The following is a 22,501-nucleotide window of genomic DNA, read 5'->3' on the forward strand; positions in this document are numbered from 1 at the left end:
TTCACATACTCCAGCAGCAGCATACTGATAAAAACAATATTAATTAAAAAGCAATAAAAACGCAGTGCAAATTAAAAAATGCAAGGTGGAGAGTGCGAGGCAGGTATAACAGTCAATATCTTTGTATAATGTTATCGTTTACGCCACAGTGGAATTGAAGAGTCCCATAGTGTGGGGGAGGAATGATCTCCTTAGTCTGTCAGTGGAGCAGGACATTGACAGCAGTCTGTCGCTGAAGCTGCTCCTCTGTCTGGAGATGACACTGTTCAGTGGATGCATTGGATTCTCCATGATTGATAGGAGGCTGTTCAGCGCCCGTCGCTCTGCCACAGATGTCAAACTGTCCAGCTCCGTGCCTACAATTGGATTCTCCATGATTGATAGGAGGCTGTTCAGCGCCCGTCGCTCTGCCACAGATGTCAAACTGTCCAGCTCCATGCCTACAATAAAGCCTGCCTTCCTCACCAGTTTGTCCAGGCGTGAGGCTTCCTTCTTCTTTATGCTGCCTCCACAGCACACCACTGCGTAGAAGAGAACGCTCACCACAACCGTCTAATAGAACATCTGCAGCATCTTATTACAAATGTTGAAAGATGCCAGCCTTCTAAGGAAGTATAGTCGGTTTGAGTCAACTGACAGAGCTGTGAAGATTTAAATTTGCACACACCTGCACAAACAATGGTGCCCAAGTAATGCTGTGCATATTCAAATAATTTGATAGTAATATAGTGTTCCCAACACTGTTTTAATTCCATACTACCTGTATGAGCACAACCACTAAACAAAATCTCTCCCAAGATCAATTGTTGAAAGTCCAAACTCTGTCAATACACAAAGTTATTATGAGCAAAGATAAAGTCATTGTAATCTATAAAAAGATGGGAGTCACACAGCATTTCTGTAATATATAAAGCCATTTTAAAGTCTCTTCCAGAGTACAGTGGGAAAAGGATCTCTTATTCAACATTTCAGAAAAGGAGTGGAAGGCAGCCATGCACAGAACTCATGCTAGCTTCATATGCGCAAAGTATTCATTTACTCAACTTAAATTTTTTTATGGAGCACATCTATCTCTTTTAAAATTGTCCAAAATGTTTCCAGGGCAAGATCCAACCTGCAAATGCTGCAATTGAGCTCCAGCCTTATTGGGCCATCATTCTGGACCCAGATCTTTAAATACCTTTAAGACAGCTTTGGTGTCACAATCCCTCCTAACCCATTAACAGCTGTGTTTGGTGTACTCCCAGATAGGCCTAAAGTGGAGAAGGACAAACAAACTGTGATTGCCTTTACTACACTATTGGCATGTAGACTTATTTTGCTCAACTGGAAGAATCCTAGCCCACCTCTGTTAAGTCAGTAGCTAACTGATGTTATATATTATCTAACATCATTATTAATATAATTATTATATATTATTTGAAATTGGAAAAAAAATCTAATTCTGTCTTAGAGGCTCTGTGCAAAACCTTTTTCAAACCTGGCATGATCTAATCAATAATATTTTAGAATAACCATTTATATTGGGGAGAAAGACTCCTTTCTCTCTTTACTACTCTCAAAAGTTTTACTTAGTCTGTTGGCCTTCCTCTCTTTTTCATGGGTGGGAGTTGAATTGAATTTAGTTTTGTTAAGTTTTACTTCCCCTCCTTTAACCGTCACCTTATCGTGGTGGAGGGGTTTGCGTGTCCCAATGATCCTAGGAGCTCTGTTGTCCGGGGCTTTATGCCCCTGGTAGGGCCACCCAAGGCAAACTGGTCCTAGGTGAGGGATGAGACAAAGAGCAGTTAAACAAACCTATGAAGAAAAACCATTTTGGACGGCGTTTTCCCTTGCCCGGACGCGGGTCACCGGGGCCCCACTCTGGAGCCAGGCCTGGAGGTGGGGCTCGATGGCGAGCGCCTGGTGGCCGGGCCTGCACCCATGGGGCTCGGCCGGGCACAGCCCGAAGAGGCAACGTGGGTCCCCCTTCCCATGGGCTCACCACCTATGGGAGGGGCCAAGGAGGTCGGGTGCAGTGTGAGTTGGGTGGTGGCCGAAGGCGGGGACCTTGGCGGTCCGATCCTCGGCTACAGAAACTGGCTCTTGGGACGTGGAATGTCACCTCTCTGAAGGGGAAGGAGCCTGAGCTAGTGCGCGAAGTTGAGAGGTTCCGGCTAGATATAGTCGGGCTCACCTCGACGCACAGCTTGGACTCTGGAACCAATCTCCTTGAGAGGGACTGGACTCTCTACCACTCTGGAGTTGCCCCCGGTGAGAGGCGTCGAGCAGGTGTGGGTATACTTATTGCCCCCCAACTTGGAGCCTGTACATTGGGGTTTACCCCGGTGGACGAGAGGGTAGCCTCCCTTCGCCTTCGGGTGGGGGGACGGGTCCTAACTGTTGTTTGTGCGTATGCACCGAACAGCAGTTCGGAGTACCCACCCTTTTTGGAGTCCCTGGAGGGGGTGCTAGAGGGCATACCTTCTGGGGACTCCCTCGTTCTGCTGGGAGACTTCAATGCTCACGTGGGCAATGACAGTGAGACCTGGAAGGGCGTGATTGGGAGGAATGGCCCCCCTGATCTGAACCCGAGCGGTGTTTTGTTATTGGACTTCTGTGCTCGTCACGGATTGTCCATAACGAACACCATGTTCAAGCATAGGGGTGTTCATATGTGCACTTGGCACCAGGACACCCTAGGCCTCAGTTCGATGATCGACTTTGTGGTCGTGTCGTCAGACTTGCGGCCACATGTCTTGGACACTCGGGTGAAGAGAGGGGCGGAGCTGTCAACTGATCACCACCTGGTGGTGAGTTGGCTTCGATGGTGGAGGAGGATGCCAGTCAGGCGTGGTAGGCCCAAACATGTTGTGAGGGTCTGCTGGGAACGTCTGGCAGAGCCCCCTGTCAGAAGTAGCTTCAACTCCCACCTCTGGCAGAACTTCGACCACATCCCGAGGGAGGTGGGGGACATTGAGTCCGAATGGGCCATGTTCCGTGCCTCTATTGTTGAGGCAGCTGACCGGAGCTGTGGCCGTAAGGTGGTCGGTGCCTGTCGTGGCGGCAATCCCCGAACCTGCTGGTGGACACCGGCGGTGAAGGATGCCGTCAAGCTGAAGAAGGAGTCCTACAGGACCCTTTTGTCCTGTGGGACCCCGGAGGCAGCTGATAGGTACCGGCAGGCCAAGCGGAATGCGGCTTTGGTGGTTGCTGAGGCAAAAACTCGGGCGTGGGAGGAGTTTGGGGAGGCCATGGAGAATGACTTTCGGACGGCTTCGAGGAGATTCTGGTCCACCATCCGGCGTCTCAGGAAGGGGAAGCAGTGCAGTGTCAACACTGTATATGGTGGGGATGGTGCGCTGCTGACCTCGACTCGGGACGTTGTGGGTCGGTGGGGGGAATACTTCGAAGACCTCCTCAATCCCATTAACATGCCTTCCAATGAGGAAGCAGAGCCTGGGGACTCAGAGGTGGGCTCCCCCATCTCTGGGACTGAGGTCACCGAGGTGGTCAAAAAACTCCTTGGTGGCAGGGCCCCGGGGGTGGATGAGATACGCCCGGAGTTCCTCAAGGCTCTGGATGTTGTAGGACTGTCTTGGCTGACACGCCTCTGCAACATCGCATGGACATCAGGGACAGTGCCTCTGGATTGGCAGACCGGGGTGGTGGTCCCCCTCTTTAAGAAGGGGGATCGGAGGGTGTGTTCCAACTACAGAGGGATCACACTCCTCAGCCTCCCTGGAAAAGTCTATTCAGGGGTCCTGGAGAGGAGGGTCCGTCGGATAGTCGAGCCTCGGATTCAGGAGGAACAGTGTGGTTTTCGTCCTGGTCGCGGAACAGTGGACCAGCTCTATACCCTTAGCAGGGTCCTGGAGGGTGCATGGGAGTTTGCCCAACCAGTCTACATGTGTTTTGTGGACTTAGAAAAGGCATTCGACCGTGTCCCTCGGGGAATCCTGTGGGGGGTACTCCGAGAGTATGGGGTACCGGCCCCCCTGATAAGGGCTGTTCAGTCCCTGTACGATCAGTGCCATAGCTTGGTCCGCATTGCCGGCAGTAAGTCGAACCCGTTTCCAGTGAGAGTTGGACTCCGCCAGGGCGGCCCTTTGTCACCGATTCTGTTCATAACTTTTATGGACAGAATTTCTAGGCGCAGCCAGGGTGTTGAGGGGGTCCGGTTTGGTGGGCTCAGGATTGGGTCACTGCTTTTTGCAGATGATGTTGTCCTGTTTGCTTCATCAGGCCGTGATCTTCAGCTCTTTCTGGATCGGTTCGCAGCCGAGTGTGAAGCGGCTGGGATGAGAATCAGCACCTCCAAATCCGAGACCATGGTCCTCAACCGGAAAAGGGTGGAGTGCCCTCTCAGGGTTGGTAGCGAGATCCTGCCCCAAGTGGAGCAGTTCAAGTATCTCGGGGTCTTGTTCACGAGTGAGGGAAGAATGGAGCGTGAGATCGACAGGCGGATTGGTGCGGCATCCGCAGTAATGCGGGCGTTGCATCGGTCTGTCGTGGTGAAAAAGGAGCTGAGCCGCAAGGCGAAGCTCTCAATTTACCAGTCGATCTATGTTCCTACCCTCACCTATGGTCATGAGCTATGGGTAGTGACCGAAAGAACGAGATCGCGAATACAAGCGGCTGAAATGAGTTTCCTCCGCAGGGTGTCTGGGCTTTCCCTTAAAGATAGGGTGAGAAGCTCAGTCATCCGGGAGGGGCTCAGAGTAGAGCTGCTGCTCCTCCGCATCGAGAGGAGTCAGATGAGGTGGCTCGGGCATCTGATCAGGATGCCTCCTGGACGCCTCCCTGGTGAGGTGTTCCAGGCACGTCCAACCGGGAGGAGGCCCCGGGGAAGACCCAGGACACGCTGGAGGGACTATGTCTCTCGACTGGCCTGGGAACGCCTTGGGATTCTCCCGGAAGAGCTAGAAGAAGTGGCCGGGGAGAGGGAAGTCTGGGCATCTCTGCTCAAGCTGCTGCCCCCGCGACCCGACCTCGGATAAGCGGGAGACAATGGATGGATGGATGGAAGTTTTACTTGATTGTATGGAATGTTACATGCTTTAAATAAATTCAATAAAAGTTAAAAAAGATGGGATACAAAAGTATGATTGTGCTAGAAAACTCCAAATCTGATAACACGTGAAAAGCAAAAGGATATTACTGTATGTTTAATTTTGTTTTATTACTGAGAGATCTTAATAATTTTACTTTTGATTGTAGAAAGTCCAATGCATAAAAAACAATTGTGATCTAAAGTACCAGATGATCACTTCTAGTAACCTCTTAAATACACAACTCATATAAGGTACTTTGTGGAGCAGAACAAATAACTTTTATTTGATGTGCTATAATGTGAACTGTTGCTGTTAAGAGCCAGGTATTTCATGTAATTAGGTTGGAATTCTTTGATTTGCCTTTTCACCCTGTCAGATGTGGAAGAAAATTATGAATACAGACACCCCTACTGGAATGCCCCGATTTAAGCAATAAAACACAGGCAGGATAAAGTGTCAGTTGTTATTCTTTATCTAAATCTCCGAAGAGGTAACAAGTGCATTACATATTAGCCACATGTTAGCCAAATGCTACAAAGAAAAAAGTGTCCTCTGAGCTATATTTATACAATTCACTGATTACGTCACTACTCAATAAAAGGAATTCATTACATAATCAGAAAACTTTTAACATGATTGGTTACACCTAGTTGCTAGCAGGACATGGCAGATGTTGATGCCTTAAATGACCACAATTTGATTGATAGTCCTGTTTGCTTAGGATGTACACAACATTTTAAATGTATTATTTTTATTCTTATTTTAGGAGATGTGTGAGTTTCTCCACATACACCTAGTTTCTCATGGTTTATTAAAAAGAACAATATATATCTATATATATATCTATAATAATAAAAGGCAAAGCCCTCACTCACTCACTCACTCATCACTAATTCTCCAACTTCCCGTGTAGGTAGAAGGCTGAAATTTGGCAGGCTCATTCCTTACAGCTTACTTACAAAAGTTAGGCAGGTTTCATTTCGAAATTCTACGCGTAATGGTCATAACTGGAACCTGTTTTTTGTCCATATACTCTAATGGAGGAGGCGGAGTCCCGTATCGCGTCATCACGCCTCCTACGTAATCACGTGAACTAAAAACAAGGAAGAGATTTACAGCACGAGTCAAACGCGGGAACGAAGGTAAATGACGTTAATTTTTGAGTGTCTTTTAATACTGTGTAAGCATACATATTAACACATGTGCAATTAAACGTGTGCATTTACAGGGTGATTTCTCAGGCTTAAATGCTCGCCTTTTATTAAAAAGATAAATGCAAACTATTTTCATTCTGAAGGGCACAAACCACGTTGGATTTCAGCCTTTAAACAAGCAAAAATGTCGGCACACCAGATAAATAAGCGCAACATATTATCAGTTGTATTGTATGCTTACAATACATATAGAAATGTGTTAATCGTTAACTAATATTATGGGATGGTGTTTTTCGACTCGCGCCTTGATTTAAACGCTGGCATGTGTTGGTGGGTTTGCGTAGCTTATTGTCAATATCTGTACACCTCTTTTTAAGACTTAATTTAAAAAGGTTTTCTTTTCTTCTTAATTAAAATTTAAAAGCAATACTTCACCTCTGCGAAGCCCCTCTAGCGCTGACGTCCGAGGTTCGATTACCATAAGCGAGTGCAGTGAGTGTGTACGCCTGATGAGCCAAGAATAAGGGGGAAACACGTGTCGCATACTCTTTGCATTATTTGACAGTAAACTATTTTCAACCACTCTATGATCTGCTTCTCACAACTGAAGGCACCGTGGCTGACGTTACCTGACTTGCTGGCCAACCATAAGCGTTACCTACGTCCGAGGTTCGATTCCCGTAAGGGAGTGAAGTGAGTGGGTGGTTACCTACTAGGCAACGCTTATGGTTGGCCAGAAAGTCAGGTAACATCAGCCACGGTGCCTTCAGTTGTGAGAAGCAGATCATAGAGTGGTTGAAAATAGTTTACTGTCAAATAATGCAAAGAGTACGCGACACGTGTTTCCCCCTTATTCCTGGCTCATCAGGCGTACACACTCACTGCACTTGCTTACGGTAATTGAACCTCGGACGTCAGCGCTAGAGGCGAAGCCCCTAAAATTGCGCCACGGCGTGTGGTTCGTTTATTTGACAGCATGTAGATCGGGGTAATTACATTCACGCCATTCGTAGTCTGATTCACAATCTGATTGTATGGGTGGTTACCTACCAGGTAACGCTTATGGTTAGCCAGCAAGTCAGCTCGAAGTGATCACTCGAGTGAAGGCAGCTTCACAAAAAAACAGATCCTTAACAAACTGTTATTGGTATATTTTCCCTCAATTTAAAAAGGTTTTCTTTTCTTCTTAATAAAAATTTAAAAGCAGTACTTCGCCGGTGCGAAGCGCGTGGATTTGAGCGACTGACGCATACAGACATATTCATGAGTGCAAGTACGTCGTTCATAGACCTACAAAAGGTTGCCATTTGTTTGAGGCAAGATTGGTTTTCTCCTGTACAACTATATGTTGCATTCTTAACAGTAAGCTTGCACCGCTTGGTCATATTACAACCGGAGTGCTGAACTGACAACGTGGTATACAAACAGAACTATAACAATCGTAAAAAAAGAAAGAAAAAAAAAAGCGAAGAACCCTTGGATTTAATAAAAAGGCTCCTTCCTTGGCGAAGCAACGAAAAAAGAAGACCTTATATGGCGTTCGTTTATAAAACAGCCGAAAAGCTGTGTGAAGTCAGCTTCACAAAAAAACAGATCCTTAACAAATTGTTATTGGGATATTTTCCCTCAATTTAAAAAGGTTTTCTTCTTAATAAAAATTTAAAAGCAGTACTTCACGGGGATTTATATATATATATATATATATATATATATATATATATATATATATATATATATATATATATATATATATATATGTAAGCTTATAAGTACTGCCTTACTTCTCTTTAAGAAAGGAAGATGTAATGATACTTGATTTAAACGACTGCATGTCTTGGTGGGTTTGCGTAGCTTATTGTCAATATCTTTACACCTGTTTTTAAGACTTATTGACTGAAACGGGCTTTCACGAAAAAAGTTAGGGCTTTGCTACAGGATACACCCTTCACAAGTTAAGGAAGTAAAAATAAAAGGTATATATTTCTGTTTTATTTAAACCTTTTAAGTTCGTATGCATAGTCCCATTGGGCTGTTTTAGTTTTTTTTTCTTTCTTCAGTAATATTTAATCTCCTTAAAGAAAAAGAACATATGCATTTTACTTTTTTTGTATCTCTTTAGTAATATTTTAGTGTAAAAGGATAACCAGTATTTAAACCTTTTATGTTACTTTATAAAGTTACTAGGGGGCTCCGCCCCCTGCTCGCTTCGCTCGCCAACCCCTGGTGTTGGGAATGAGAAAGAGCGTGATGTATGAATGAGATATAGAATAGTGTGAAGGTGTAGATAATGCAGTAATGTAATGACTTGGGTAGTTATGTTTTCCACATTAATATTTTTTGGACATAATATAGTGCGTTGTGTTAAAAGGGGCATTTGGTCAAATGAGATTGCTGTTCCAAATCTGTCTGTAACTAAGTCGGCGCAGATAAAGGCTTGAGGAATTGTAATAATATCTGGGTGAAGTCTATCTGTATTGGTGAGTGTACCATCTCCCAGTTGTAATAACCAATTGTTATGATCTGGATGTGGACATCGCATGTTATGTACTAACTGTATCTTTTGAAAGCAATGCCAATTGTCTGCGTATTGTAAGGTGCACTGAACAATAGCTGAGCGCATGGAATGTGGAACAATAGCTACGCACTGTCTAAAATCTCCTCGTAATAAAAGACCTTTCTCCAAAGGGAAAATCATTATTATTATCGTTTGTAGAGTTTATGAATGGTGTGGAGGTAAGTGAGTGGATGCCATTGTACATTCATCAATAATTAACAGTTTTGCAAGACGGATGTCATGTGCAGTGCCACTGTTAATGTTCATTGTGGATATCGATTTGTAGGATCTAATGCAGTCATAAAGATTTCACTTTCAGGTACATCGTTAGTTAGAAGCTTCTGTAGATATTCTGGATATGAATGTAAAGGAGGGCAGTCTAATTTGACCGTTTTTGATAACAACGTGTAAATTCATTACTTGTATTGCCAGTTGTTTCTTCAGGGAAGTTAAGTGAATGACAATGATTGCAAATGACATTCATTAATCTCAATGAATTTTCCTGAATAGTGGACTCATTATTGAACGCGTTGTCAGCTAACTGGCGCAATCGTTTAGCAGGTGTCTGTCGTTGATCTTCCCTCGCTGCCGTTTCTGTATGTCTGAGACGGGAGGTGTTTCGATGCAGTACTGTGAGACGCGCGCTGCATGCGTCCACGTTCAGTGTGTCTGTCCATTTGGGTTCGTTTCTGTAACTGTGTTAGTTGAGCTTTGCGTTTTTGGAGCCGAGACATTTTTTCTTCCAGAGTTTCAGAAGCGCGTTGGAGCCGACGTGTATTGTTTTTTTTCATGCGGGTTCGTGTGTTTGGTCCCGTTACTCGAGCCGTATCGGTTTGTACCCGTGATCGTGAATTCATGAATTGTTTGTTCTTCAGCGTTAGAAATATGGATAAGTAATAAGGAGGATCGCACTCACTGTTAATATGGAGCCTTTTCTGCGGTTGAACGGTTATAGTGCCTCATTGTAATGAGATCCACCTATGCTGCATAGTGTGAATTGTGTTTGGTCCCGTTATCCGAGCCGTATCGATTTGTACCCGTGATCGTGAATGTATGACTTGTTTGTTCTTGAGCGTGATAAATATGGATAAGTAATAAGGAGGATCGCACTCACTGTTAATATGGAGCCTTTTCTGCGGTTGAACGGTTAATAGTGCCTTATTGTAATGAGATCCACCTATGCTGCATAGTGTGAACGTGTTGAGATGACGTATGTTTAATACGGACGGTTCATTTAGAAATGGGGCTTTGTGTGTAGATTTGTGCATATTTGCGTTGTTGATTTGTTTCAGGGTGTACTGTTCCAATGCGATGCAATATTTGTCCACATATGCGAAAGCAGTATGGGCCATTGCCTTTTGGTGGCCTGATATTTACTCCGGTAGATGCAAAAGCAAATGAACTATTGTAGGATCTAATGCAGTTCATAAACTTTTTACTTTCAGGTACATCGTTAGTTAGAAGCTTCTGTAGATATTCAGGATATGAATGTAAAGGAGGCAGTCTAATCTGACCCTTTTGACAACAATGTGTAAATTCCATTACTTGTATTGCCAGTTGTTTCTTCAGGAAGTTAAGTGAATAACAATGATTGCAAATGACATTCATTAATCCCAATGAATTTTCCTCAATAGTGGACTCATTATCGAACGCGTTGTCAGCTAAGTGGCGCAATCGTTTAGCAGGTGTCTGCGGACGGTTCCTTTAGAAATGGGGCTTTGGGTGTCACTTCTTATTGATGTTAATGTGTTTGTGGGTCTGAATCGTCGTTGTTGTGAACGTTTCGTGTGCCATGTCCGTAGTCTGTCCCGTTTCGTCTCTAATGGGCTTGGTGTGGCGGTCACGGCTTCTTTTTTTTGGTGTGGTAGGAGCTTGTTGAATCCTACTCTTTGTGTGCGTCCCGTTTCGTGTGCAATGGGATTCGTGAGGCGCTGTGTGCTTTGCTGGCGTCTGGGGGGGGGGGGCATGTTGCTTGGAGGGGGTGGTGGGATTGGTGGGTCGTGAGCGTCTTCTTTCTTTTTGTGTGCCAGGGGCTTGTTGAATCGTCCTCTTTGGAGGTGGGTGTGGGATTCGTGTGGCGCGAGCGGCTTCTTTTTTTTTGTGTGCTAGTTTTGTGTGCAATGGCTTTCGTGCGGCGCTGTGTGCGTTGCCTGCGTTTGACTCCTTTTTTGTGTGCTGACTCCTTTTTTCTGTGGTCGCGGCGCCTCATTTCTTTGACTCCTTTTTTCTGTGCTCACTCCTTTTTTCTGTGGTCGCGGTCGCCTCTCGCGGCGCCTCATTTCTTGGGGCGCCTGCGCAGTACGTGTTTTTGCGGCTACGGCCCATGGTCGGATGTCCCTGCGTCCATCCGGTTTAGCATTCTCGGTTAGTAATATGGATTTTACACAATGTTGAAAAATTAATAAGAAAGCTACATATTTTGGCAGCTGCTGCTTTAATATTCAATGAAATGAAAAAAGCTCTCCAAGACAAAACCTCAATGAAGAAGAAACAGTTTGCACTATCTAAAAAGGAGAAACCCTCATTTATAAAGGTTTGCTGCAGATGACTTAACTGAAAATAAATGAATAGTTCCTATGTGCATAATACATATTTATCTATTTGACTTATGCCTTATTCCAGCAACTTGCAACATCTGGAGGTACAATTTGTTATATTACTTTTGTTTTTTGCAGTACAGGCAGGTGAAGTGACTTCCTCAGGGTCACACAGTGGTATCAGTACCAGGATTTGAACTAACAAGCTCCGGGTTTGCTGAAATATTACTGAAGAAAGAAAAAAAACGAAAACGGGCAAATAGGGCTATGCATACAGATGTCCATCCATCCATTATCCAACCCGCTATATCCAAAATACAGGAGCCAATCCCTGCCAACACAGGGCACAAGGCAGGAAACAAACCCTGGGCAAGGTGCCAGCCCACCACAGGGCGCACACACCAGGGACAATTTAGAATCGCCAATGCACCTAACCTGCATGTCTTTGGACTGTAGGAGGAAACCGGAGTACCCGGAGGAAACCCAGACAGACACGGGGAGAACATTCAAACTCCACGCAGGGAAGCGAACCCGGGGTCTCCTAACTGGCACCTTTTCACTGCGCCACCATGCCGCCCGCATTTTACTTAAAAGGTTTAAATAAAACAGAAATATATACCTTATTTTTACTTCCTTAACTTGTGGAGGGTGTATCCTGTAGCAAAGCCTAAGTTTTTTCATGAAAGCCCCTTTCAGTCAATAAGCCTTAAAAACAGGTGTAAAGCTAAACTTGCAGCACCACTATTCAATTACACTTGCCTAACGCCTCTCCTAAGGGGACATCTGTGGGATCTGGGCATCAGTCAAAAAACCAATCACAGGCCCGATTAGAAAGCGGGAAGCTGTGATTTGTCGTCTCCCTCCCATGTAACAATAACAGCCCGTGTTACAACGCACTATGTATGTATGTATATATGTATATATGAAGAGGATGGATGGATGGATGTATATGTGTGTGTTTATGTATATGTGTATATGTATGTGTATATATATGTTGATATGTGTATATATATATATATATATGTATATGTAGATATGTGTATATATGTATATGTATATATATGTTTACATAACCTCTTTAACACACTACTTCTCTGCTGCGAAGCACGGGTATTTTGATATATATGTTAATGTATGTATGTATGTACATATGTATGTCTATATTTATATATCTATAATAATAAAAGGCAAAGCCCTCACTGACTGACTCACTCACTGACTGACTGACTGACTGACTGACTGACTCATCACTAATTCTCCAACTTCCCGTGTAGGTGGAAGGCTGAAATTGGCAGGCTCATTCCTTACAGCTTACTTACAAAAGTTAGGCAGGTTTCATTTCGAAATTCAAAGCGTAATGGTCATAACTGGAACATATTTTTTGTCCATACACTGTAATGGAGGAGGCGGAGTCACGTATCGCGTCATCACGCCTCCTACGTAATCACGTGAACTAAAAACAAGGAAGACATTTACAGGCACGAGTCACACGCGGGAACGAAGGGTAAATGACGTTAATTTTTGACTGTCCTTTTAATACTGTGTGAGCATACATATTAACACATGTGCAATTAAACGTGTGCATTTACGGGAGGTGATTTCTGAGGCTTAAAAGCTCACCTTTTATCAAACGCGGGAAGAAAAGGTAACTGACGTTGTTCACTGTCTTTTAATACTGTGTAACCATACATATTAACACATGTCCAATTGAACGTGTGCATTTACCGGGTGATTTCTCAGGCTTAAAAGCTCGCCTTTTACTAAAAAGGTAAATGCAAAACTATTTTCAATCAGTTATTGAAACGCTCCCGTTAAGAATTGCAATAACATATTCGCGAGATAAAAGAACGAAGTAGGGGGGAAATGAGGGAACAGCCGCAAACAGCGAAGAGCAAAAAATTTATTAAACAATTGAGAACGGAGCGAGTTAAGCATACAAGCATGTTCATAAGGGAAACAAAGCACGGTGTAAAACGTAACTTTAAATTAAGTGTATAGAAACGCTCCCGCTGCGGATTGCAATAACATATTCGCGAGATAAAACTTTAATGAGAAGACACGAGGTATAAACGAAGCATACGGCGTGGCGCAACGTTAGGGGCAACAGTTTCAACCATTCTATGATCTGCTTCTCGCAACTGAAAGACGGCACATGGCGGATGTTAGCCGACTTGCTGACCGCAACGTTAGGGGCTTCAACTATGGCGCTGACGCAACATCTCAGTGCCAACACTTTGCAGACTGTACTTAAAAGACACACCCTCCTCACTGGACAGTTAAAAACACCAATCAAACTAACGATGACATCAAGGTAATACCCAATCAAAAGTAGGAAAGGAGGCATCTTCATAAAATGCGTGTGGGATGATTTGCATGAGACGCTGCTTTAAAAAAAAAATGATACAAAAAATACGGGATAAATCCCGTCCAGTATTGATTCAAAACGGGACGCGCAATTTCATTCTCAAACGCGGCACGATTCCGTATTTTAAAGGACGGGTGGCAACCCTACAGTGCCAGGTAACCACCCATACAATCAGATTCTGATTCAGACTAGGAATGCAATGAATGTAATTACCCCGATCTACATACAAGGCGAAAGTCTTGCAACATTCAAAGATCATGGTTTGGGATAATTACTACTTATTAAGTACAACATTGAACATAAAAGAGCTTATGAAGCCTTGAACCGAAAAAAGCAAGATCTCAGAGATCGTAAAAAAAAAAAAGGAGGTAATGTCGTTTTACTCGCTGTAGATTTTACTCAAAACATTACCAGTTATTCACGAGGGAGACCAGCAGATGAACTCAACGCGTGTTTAAAATCATGCTTCTCCCACGGTCGGTTTATATGTCGCGTGTTCTCGGGTAGGTACAGCCAAAAAATGTATACATTTAAGCATGTAATGGGCAAAGAAAAAATGAGGTATACCCGAAGGCACTGCAGTAGTACTCATGTAACTTTACTTCTTAAATGTTAATGTTTTACTGTTTAATAATTTATACGCTTCTTATATATTTTTCAAATTCTTTTATCAAAATACCAGTGACAGCGCAATGCACGATAACATGGAGTGAATACACCATACGCATCCGCCCACGGCCGCCCTGGTGTGCGCAGATAGGAGTTGATTCTAAAATAAAATAAACATAAAAAGAGTAATACATTCATCACCCATAAAGCTGATAGCAGACGTGACGTATTATATGTGTACCACATTTCAAGTCAATACGTGAAACGGTTTGCAAGCTACATGTGATTTCTAATCCTGGACAGACCAACGAAAAGCCATGGTAGCAAATTATAGAAGAAGATTTTACTGTTTAATAATTTATATTTATATGAAATGTGCTTCTTATATATTACTTCATATTCTCATATGATAATGATGTTAATGTTGTTTATATTGATTTCTATGTTATTGTAAGTGCATCTATGTGTGTATATGTATGTATGTATGTGTATATATATATATATATATATAATATATATATATATATATATATAAAAAATATATGTGTATATGTATATATATATCTGTATGTGTGTATATGTGTGTGTATATGTGTATATGTATATATATATGACAGCAACACTCATAACAATGACAACACAATTACATTGACAATCATGTTACGTTATTTTTAAAATGTTTCCTTTACTTTTTCATAACCTCTTTAACACACTACTTCTGCGCTGCGAAGCGCGGGTATTTTGCTAGTATATATATATATATGTGCATATGTATGTATATATTTATATGTATATATATATGTACATATGTATATATATATATGTAGATGTGTAAATTTGTATATGTATATACAGTGGTGTGAAAAACTATTTGCTCCCTTCCTGATTTCTTATTCTTTTGCATGTTTGTCACACAAAATGTTTCTGATCATCAAACACATTTAACCATTAGTCAAATATAACACAAGTAAACACAAAATGCAGTTTGTAAATGGTGGTTTTTATTATTTAGGGAGAAAAAAAAATCCAAACCTACATGGGCCTGTGTGAAAAAGTAATTGCCCCCTGAACCTAATAACTGGTTGGGGCCACCCTTAGCAGCAATAACTGCAATCAAGCGTTTTGCGATAACTTGCAATGAGTCTTTTACAGCGCTCTGGAGGAATTTTGGCCCACTCATCTTTGCAAAATTGTTGTAATGCAGCTTTATTGAGGGTTTTCTAGCATGAACCGCCTTTTTAAGGTCATGCCATAGCATCTCATTGGATTCAGGTCAGGACTTTGACTAGGCCACTCCAAAGTCTTCATTTGTTTTTCTTCAGCCATTCAGAGGTGGATTTGCTGGTGTGTTTTGGGTCATTGTCCCTGTTGCAGCACCCAAGATCGCTTCAGCTTGAGTGACGAACAGATGGCCGGACATTCTCCTTCAGGATTTTTTGGTAGACAGTAGAATTCATGGTTCCATCTATCACAGCAAGCCTTCCAGGTCCTGAAGCAGCAAAACAACCCCAGACCATCACACTACCACCACCATATTTTACTGTTGGTATGATGTTCTTTTTCTGAAAATGCTGTGTTCCTTTTACGCAGATGTAACGGGACATTTGCCTTCCAAAAAGTTCAACTTTTGTCTCATCAGTCCACAAGGTATTTTCCCAAAAGTCTTGGCAATCATTGAGATGTTTCTTAGCAAAATTGAGACGAGCCCTAATGTTCTTTTTGCTTAACAGTGGTTTGCATCTTGGAAATCTGCCATGCAGGCCATTTTTGCCCAGTCTCTTTCTTATGGTGGAGTCGTGAACACTGACCTTAATTGAGGCAAGTGTGGCCTGCAGTTCTTTAGACGTTGTCCTGGGGTCCTTTTGTGACCTCTCGGATGAGTCGTCTCTGTGCTCTTGGGGTAATTTTGGTCGGCCGGCCACTCCTGGGAAGGTTCATCACTGTTCCATGTTTTTGCCATTTGTGGATAATGGCTCTCACTGTGGTTCGCTGGAGTCCCAAAGCTTTAGAAATGGCTTTATAACCTTTACCAGACTGAAAGATCTCAAATACTTCTGTTCTCATTTGTTCCTGAATTTCTTTGGATCTTGGCATGATGTCTAGCTTTTGAGGTGCTTTTGGTCTACTTCTCTGTGTCAGGCAGTTCCTATTTAAGTGATTTCTTGATTGAAAACAGGTGTGGCAGTAATCAGGCCTGGGGGTGGCTACGGAAATTGAACTCAGGTGTGATACACCACAGTTAGGTTATTTTTTAACAAGGGGGCAATTACTTTTTCACACAGGGCCATGTAGGTTTGGATTTTTTTTCTCCCTAAATAATAAAAACCATCATTTAAAAACTGCATTTTGTGTTTACTTGTGTTATATTTGACTAATGGTTAAATGTGTTTGATGATCAGAAACATTTTGTGTGACAAACATGCAAAAGAATAAGAAATCAGGAAGGGGGCAAATAGTTTTTCACACCACTGTATATGTATATGTGGATGTGTATATGTATGTATATATATGTATATGTAGATATGTGTATATGTAGATATGTATATATATGTTTACATAACCTCTTTAACACACTACTTCTCCGCTGTGAAGCGCGGGTATTTTGCTAGTATATATATATATATATATATATATATTATGATCCAGCTGGGTACAAAAACATGATACTTAGTACTACAGAAGAATAGTTATGCCACAAATATAACATATTTCTCTTTAGGGGTTATATAAAATAACAAGGAATACATTCATTATAGTGAATAATAAAATAACAGCATCAGCTTTTAAGCATTAGCTCAGAAGGATATAAGACTCAGACACATGCTGAGTGCATATTGGAGCAGGGTTCAAATTCAACTCTTTCACAGAATACTTATTATTATTTTAGAAAAATAAAGTATCTGCATAATAGAGGAATGTTATGTCCTTTTTCCTTATCTAACATAATCAGCAATCATGGAAAAAATATTTTTTGCTATTTTGTGAATACATAGTGATTCAGAACTACCACCGAAATGTCTTGTGAAATTAAAAACATAGAAATGAAAGCGGGCACTAATTTGTATCTAGGATTAAAATGTAACAGATCCTGTCCTGTATAGTCCCCTCTCGAGCCACTGATCACCCTAAGGTCTGTACACGGCACTGCCTTTTTACATCATTTTATGAATGGAGAATTCTGTTTTTTTGTGAACTTTCATTTGAAGGTTGCAGTTCACCTTCTTTTAAGCAACTGTTCATGAGTCATAAGCATTTCACTCTTTGAAGACTTGCTGTGAGCAAAAAACTAAAATACATGAATAACAAGGAACATTAAAAACCACATATGGTATAAATGTACATGCAGCACTCAAAATATTTAATCTACTGCATATTCAAATATATTACAATATATTCTTATTCTTATTGTAAAAATTCAAGTCCAAAGTTTTGACTAAACTGGCCACCCTACAGTAGTAGCAGCACTGTATGAGTGAGGAGGTGGGATTTCTGCTCCACATGGCACTGGCACGAATGTGTATATGGTAGTCCAAGGGAATTAACTTGCTGCCAAAAAATGAGGGAGCAAAAGTGCATCTGATATGGATACTACAGTAAACAAAAATTGGTACCATTTCAAAATTGGTATGTATTAATAAATCAATATGTCTTACAACACTACTTCAGACTATATAAAATCCATATTGTTATTATTATTACCCTTTGTCTTGTGCATTATCCACTGGGTGTTACAAAATCAGAATTGGTTACAATTGTTTAAAAACATTTTTCTTTATAGTTGGAGTACAGTAAGGTTTAAACAGTGCTGTGAGAGTGGGAACTGAACCAGCAAGCTCATTATTTAACAGTATATGAAAAAGACAAATATCCATCCATTTTCCAACCCGCTGAATCTGAACACAGGGGTCTGCTGGAGCCAATCCCAGCCAACACAGGGCAGGAACCAATCCCGGGCAGGGTGGCAACCCACTGCAGGACACACACAAACACACACCAAGCACACACTAGGGCCAATTTAGAATTGCCAATCCACTTAACCGGCATGTCTTTGGACTGTGGGAGGAAACCGGAGCACCCAGAGGAAACCCACGCAGACATGGTGAGAACATGCAAACTCCACACAGGGAGGACCTGGGAAGCGAACCTGGGTCTCCTAACTGTGAGGCAGCAGCACTACCACTGCGCCACCGTGAAAGACAAATATACAAAAAGAAATAAAAATACTGTACATCGTGAATCAAGATTAACAATGTCACCTTTGATATACAATAAAATAAAGAATAAAACACAACCTGGAGTTACATTTTGAAAAAATCAATAATGAGTTTTAGAAGAGAGTGTTTTAGGGATGAATATTTGCTAACAGTTGTTCTGAACAATTAATAAACAAATGCCCCACTTGCCAAAACAAAATAAAAGTAATCTTGCTTGTTGGAGTACTTAAAAAATGCTATGCTTCTAATATCAACCAATATGCCACAAAAACAAATTACTGATACTGACCAGTCACTAATTAGGATGTTGGGTTGAAAGTCATCAAGGAAATTCTCTTCAAATCCTTCTTTGAGCAAGTCGATGCACTGCGTCTTCTTGCTCCAGCTGCAAAAAAAAACAGACAACTCTTGGTCACTCATGATTTAAACACAAAACAAAGAAAATGAAAAATAAAAAACAAGGCAGTCTCCCCCTGAAGCTCAGGAGGTTAATAACAATTTAGTTTGGTGATTCTTCTGCAGCTGGTAATTAAAGTTAAGTCTATATTAAGAAACACAAAATTATCATTGAAGACTTAGTAATGTAGGCATTACTTAACCAAAATGTTTTCTTACAATTAACAGCTTCTTGTGCTCTAAACACTTGTTTGTAGCTTTTATAGTTAAGAGACATGAAGTGCAGTTTCTATGTATTTACTTAGTGCGGGTTACTTTTTGCTCTTTTGGCCCATGGGAAAAAAGCTGGATAATGTGTTTAAGAAAATGTTTCAAAATAGGTAAAAAGAAAAAAAAAATGAACTGAAAAAAGTAACAGTACACACTTGGCTCTAATTATTGCCTGAAGCAAGTGGCTAAGTATGCTGTGACTACTAGCAGAATGAACACATTATTAATTTGAAGTTTGCCAATTTGTAACATTACACACAGCAATTCAGCAGTCACTCTATTAAATGTCACTCAGCTGTGGTCATCTGGCACAGTACTAATATCTGCTATATCATTGAAGATGGTCATTATCTCATGCAACACTGAAGAGGAGGAGTGCGCCATGCAGTTATGGGTGACATGAGCAATCAATTTAATCATTAACTTGTCTTAAAAAAATCCTCAGTTTACCTCCTCAAAGTAATTGGGAAATGGCAGACAGAAAATAAAGCACAGATGAGGATCCAAACAGAAAGTGTCAGTTACATTAGGCTCTTGCACTTTAAAAGAAAATGCAGTTGTCTGTCGACACTGTAACACAAGATTAGCATATGATCTAAAAGACTCAACCTGACACAACAAGGTGCACTATGGCTACATTTGGAAGAGTGAAACAGTACAACTTTGTTAGTTTATTATATCAGCTACAGATGTCTCCTGGCTCTAGATATTTAATTCACCTAGTTTAAATGATAATGACAAACCTAGACAAATGTTGCATCCATTATATGGAACTGTAAACATGTTCTAGCCTCAGACATTTCAGCTGATGGCTCCAAACCTGTCTGACAAGGTTTCTGTTAGTGCTGCAGGGGTGTTCAGGGTGTATGTAAAGTGGAAAGGTGTCTAAATTTGTGTGTGAGTACTTAAACACACACATATTATATATACATATATAATATATTCTAGCTGTACCCCGTGGCTTCGCCCACATAGTAATGAAACAGAAAAAACTTTAAAAATTATTAGACGTTGGCACTATACCTGATAGTGTTCAGCTCTGACAGGAAAGTGTTCCCCGCATGGGGAGCAAAAGCACATGGCCGTGATATCTCTGGCAATCAGCAGCTATCCTCTAAAACACACGTAGCTCTGATCTCTCTCTCTCAAAAATGTCAAACATTACTCCTTAACAATCTGTAGATGATAATGTCTGTTGAACAAACAGGTATCGCTAGCTAAGCAAAGACAATGTGCACTCCAACATGTGGCGAAACATAGACTAACTCGAACAGAGGCTGGTGAGTGAATGAGGAAGGCCCCGCCCCCCTGTTCTCGATCCACAGCCACTGTCTTGGATTTGCATAAATACATCAGTACCGCAAGAGAACTATGGTACTTAGCGTGTTGAGAGAATCACAAAATCAACCGGAAAGTTCAAGCAAATTATAGAAAACAACCAGATCTAAATCCGTTAAGTAATTCTCTCGTGAAAAGCGGACAGCCATACAGACAGAATGCGCTTAGACCACAAAATTTTTAAAACCGTTTCTTAGCAAGCACCTATGGGCCCAAGGGTAACCTACATTCCAAATTTCAAGTCACAAGTCCTCATGGTTCGGTAGATTTCGTGATGAGTGAGTCAGTGGTATTTGGCTTATATACCTGTATATATACTAGCAAAATACCCGTGCTTCGCAGCGGCGAAGTACTGCTTTAAAATTTTTATTAAGAAGAAAAGTAAACCTTTTTAAACTGAGGGAAAATATACCATTAATTATTTGTTAAGGATCTCTTTGTATACCACGTTGTCAGTTCGGCCCTCTGGTTGTAATATGACCAAACTGTGCGCTGAGCTTACTCTTGAGCATGCAACGTATAGTTGGCCATGTGAAAAGCAATCTTGCCTCAAATCAATGCCAACCTTTTGTAGGGTCTGTCCCTGAGACTTATTAATTGTCATTGCGAAGCAGAGCCTTACTGGAAATTGGAGGTGTTTGAATTGAAATGGGTTTTATCGATAACTTCACATCCAGCTTTTGAGAGTTTAAACATTCATAAAGTGTCCACTTCTCAAATCGTCACCTGTGAATCTAAGATGTTTAAGAGGCATTGGTGGTTGTCCAAAGGTGTAAAATATTTGGCCATTTCGGTACACTTGAAAGCGACAACCGAACAATTCGGCAGCAGCCATCAATTCAAATGCAGAACCATAGGTGAAGGGCTTAAGCATGTCACTCTTATAGTGCTCCTGTGTAGTATAATTATCTCCTGTACCGTCATCAGTCCACACCTTGAACCTGTCCCAGTCATTCAATACATAAGACACAATGTTCCTCTGGATATCAAGAGTGAGCCTGATATGGCCGTGCAATATGTAACACAGAGAATGGAAAAGGCAGTCGCCATCTCCGGGCATGGAAACCACTTGGTAACTGACAGTTCTTTGATCGATGGTGATCACCTCAATAGACATGTTAATGGGGGTACGGTTGGAACGATAAAGGAAATGGGTACCTAAATCTAAAATACCTACACAATAACTATAATCGTAATAAATGAAGAATTAGAACAGCGGAGAAGCTGTGGATTAAATAAAAAGGCTAAAGTTATCAGCAGGGAGACATGAAAAACCGTGGCGAAGCAAGGAAGAGAATGAAGAGACCGGAGCGACGGATGGCCTTATATAGGCAGGCAGCCAACTACGTGGGAGGCGTGGGGATGGGGGACCCAACGCCGCCCCACACGGCGACCGAGCTGCAGGCTATGGACGTATACAAGTACGTAAGTAGGATTCAGTTAGCGTTGGGAACCCGCGTACCAAATTTCTTGAAGATGGGCCATAAGTAACAAAGACCGTTGAAAGTTCAATATGACAGCCGACAGTGGCATCACACCACTGAAATAAGTACGTACATCGGTTTCGGTTAGTGCAGGGAAGCCGCCGACCTAATTTCGTGAAGATGGGGCCATAAATAAAGTTTAACATGGCGGATGTTGTCGACCATTACGCGTAGAATTTCTAAATGAAACCTGCTTAACTTTTGTAAGTAAGCTGTAAGGAATGAGCCTGCCAAATTTCAGCCTTCTACCTACATGGGATGTTGGAGAATTAGTGATGAGTGAGTCAATCAGTCAGTGAGTGAGTCAGTGAGGGCTTTGCCTTTTATTAGTATAGATATATGTGTATATATATATATATATATATACTAGCAAAATACCCGCGCATTGCAGCGGAGAAGTAGTGTGTTAAAGAGGTTATGAAAAAGTAAAGGAAACATTTTAAAAATAACGTAACATGATTGTCAATGTAATTGTGTTGTCATTGTTATGAGTGTTGCTGTCATATATATATACATATACACATATACACACATATACAGATATATT

The 22,501-nt window shown here is 41.7% G+C and overlaps 2 protein-coding genes across 3 annotated transcripts in view; both read right to left on the reverse strand.

Moving 5' to 3' along the window:
- The window catches only part of LOC114644825 (F-box only protein 27-like), a 173,105-nt gene that overhangs the window by 8,836 nt on the left and 141,768 nt on the right, over window positions 1–22,501 (reverse strand). The window lies entirely within an intron of this gene.
- The window catches only part of LOC114644824 (F-box only protein 27-like), a 64,161-nt gene that overhangs the window by 8,711 nt on the left and 32,949 nt on the right, over window positions 1–22,501 (reverse strand). For both annotated transcript variants that reach the window (XM_051923567.1, XM_051923568.1), the window contains exon 4: window positions 18,756–18,851. In XM_051923567.1, coding sequence (XP_051779527.1) covers window positions 18,756–18,851 — 96 coding nt within the window. The remainder of the gene's footprint in view (window positions 1–18,755; window positions 18,852–22,501) is intronic.

The sequence above is a fragment of the Erpetoichthys calabaricus genome, chromosome 2, assembly GCF_900747795.2.
Source record: "Erpetoichthys calabaricus chromosome 2, fErpCal1.3, whole genome shotgun sequence".
In the NCBI taxonomy this organism is placed as follows: Eukaryota; Metazoa; Chordata; class Cladistia; order Polypteriformes; family Polypteridae; genus Erpetoichthys; species Erpetoichthys calabaricus.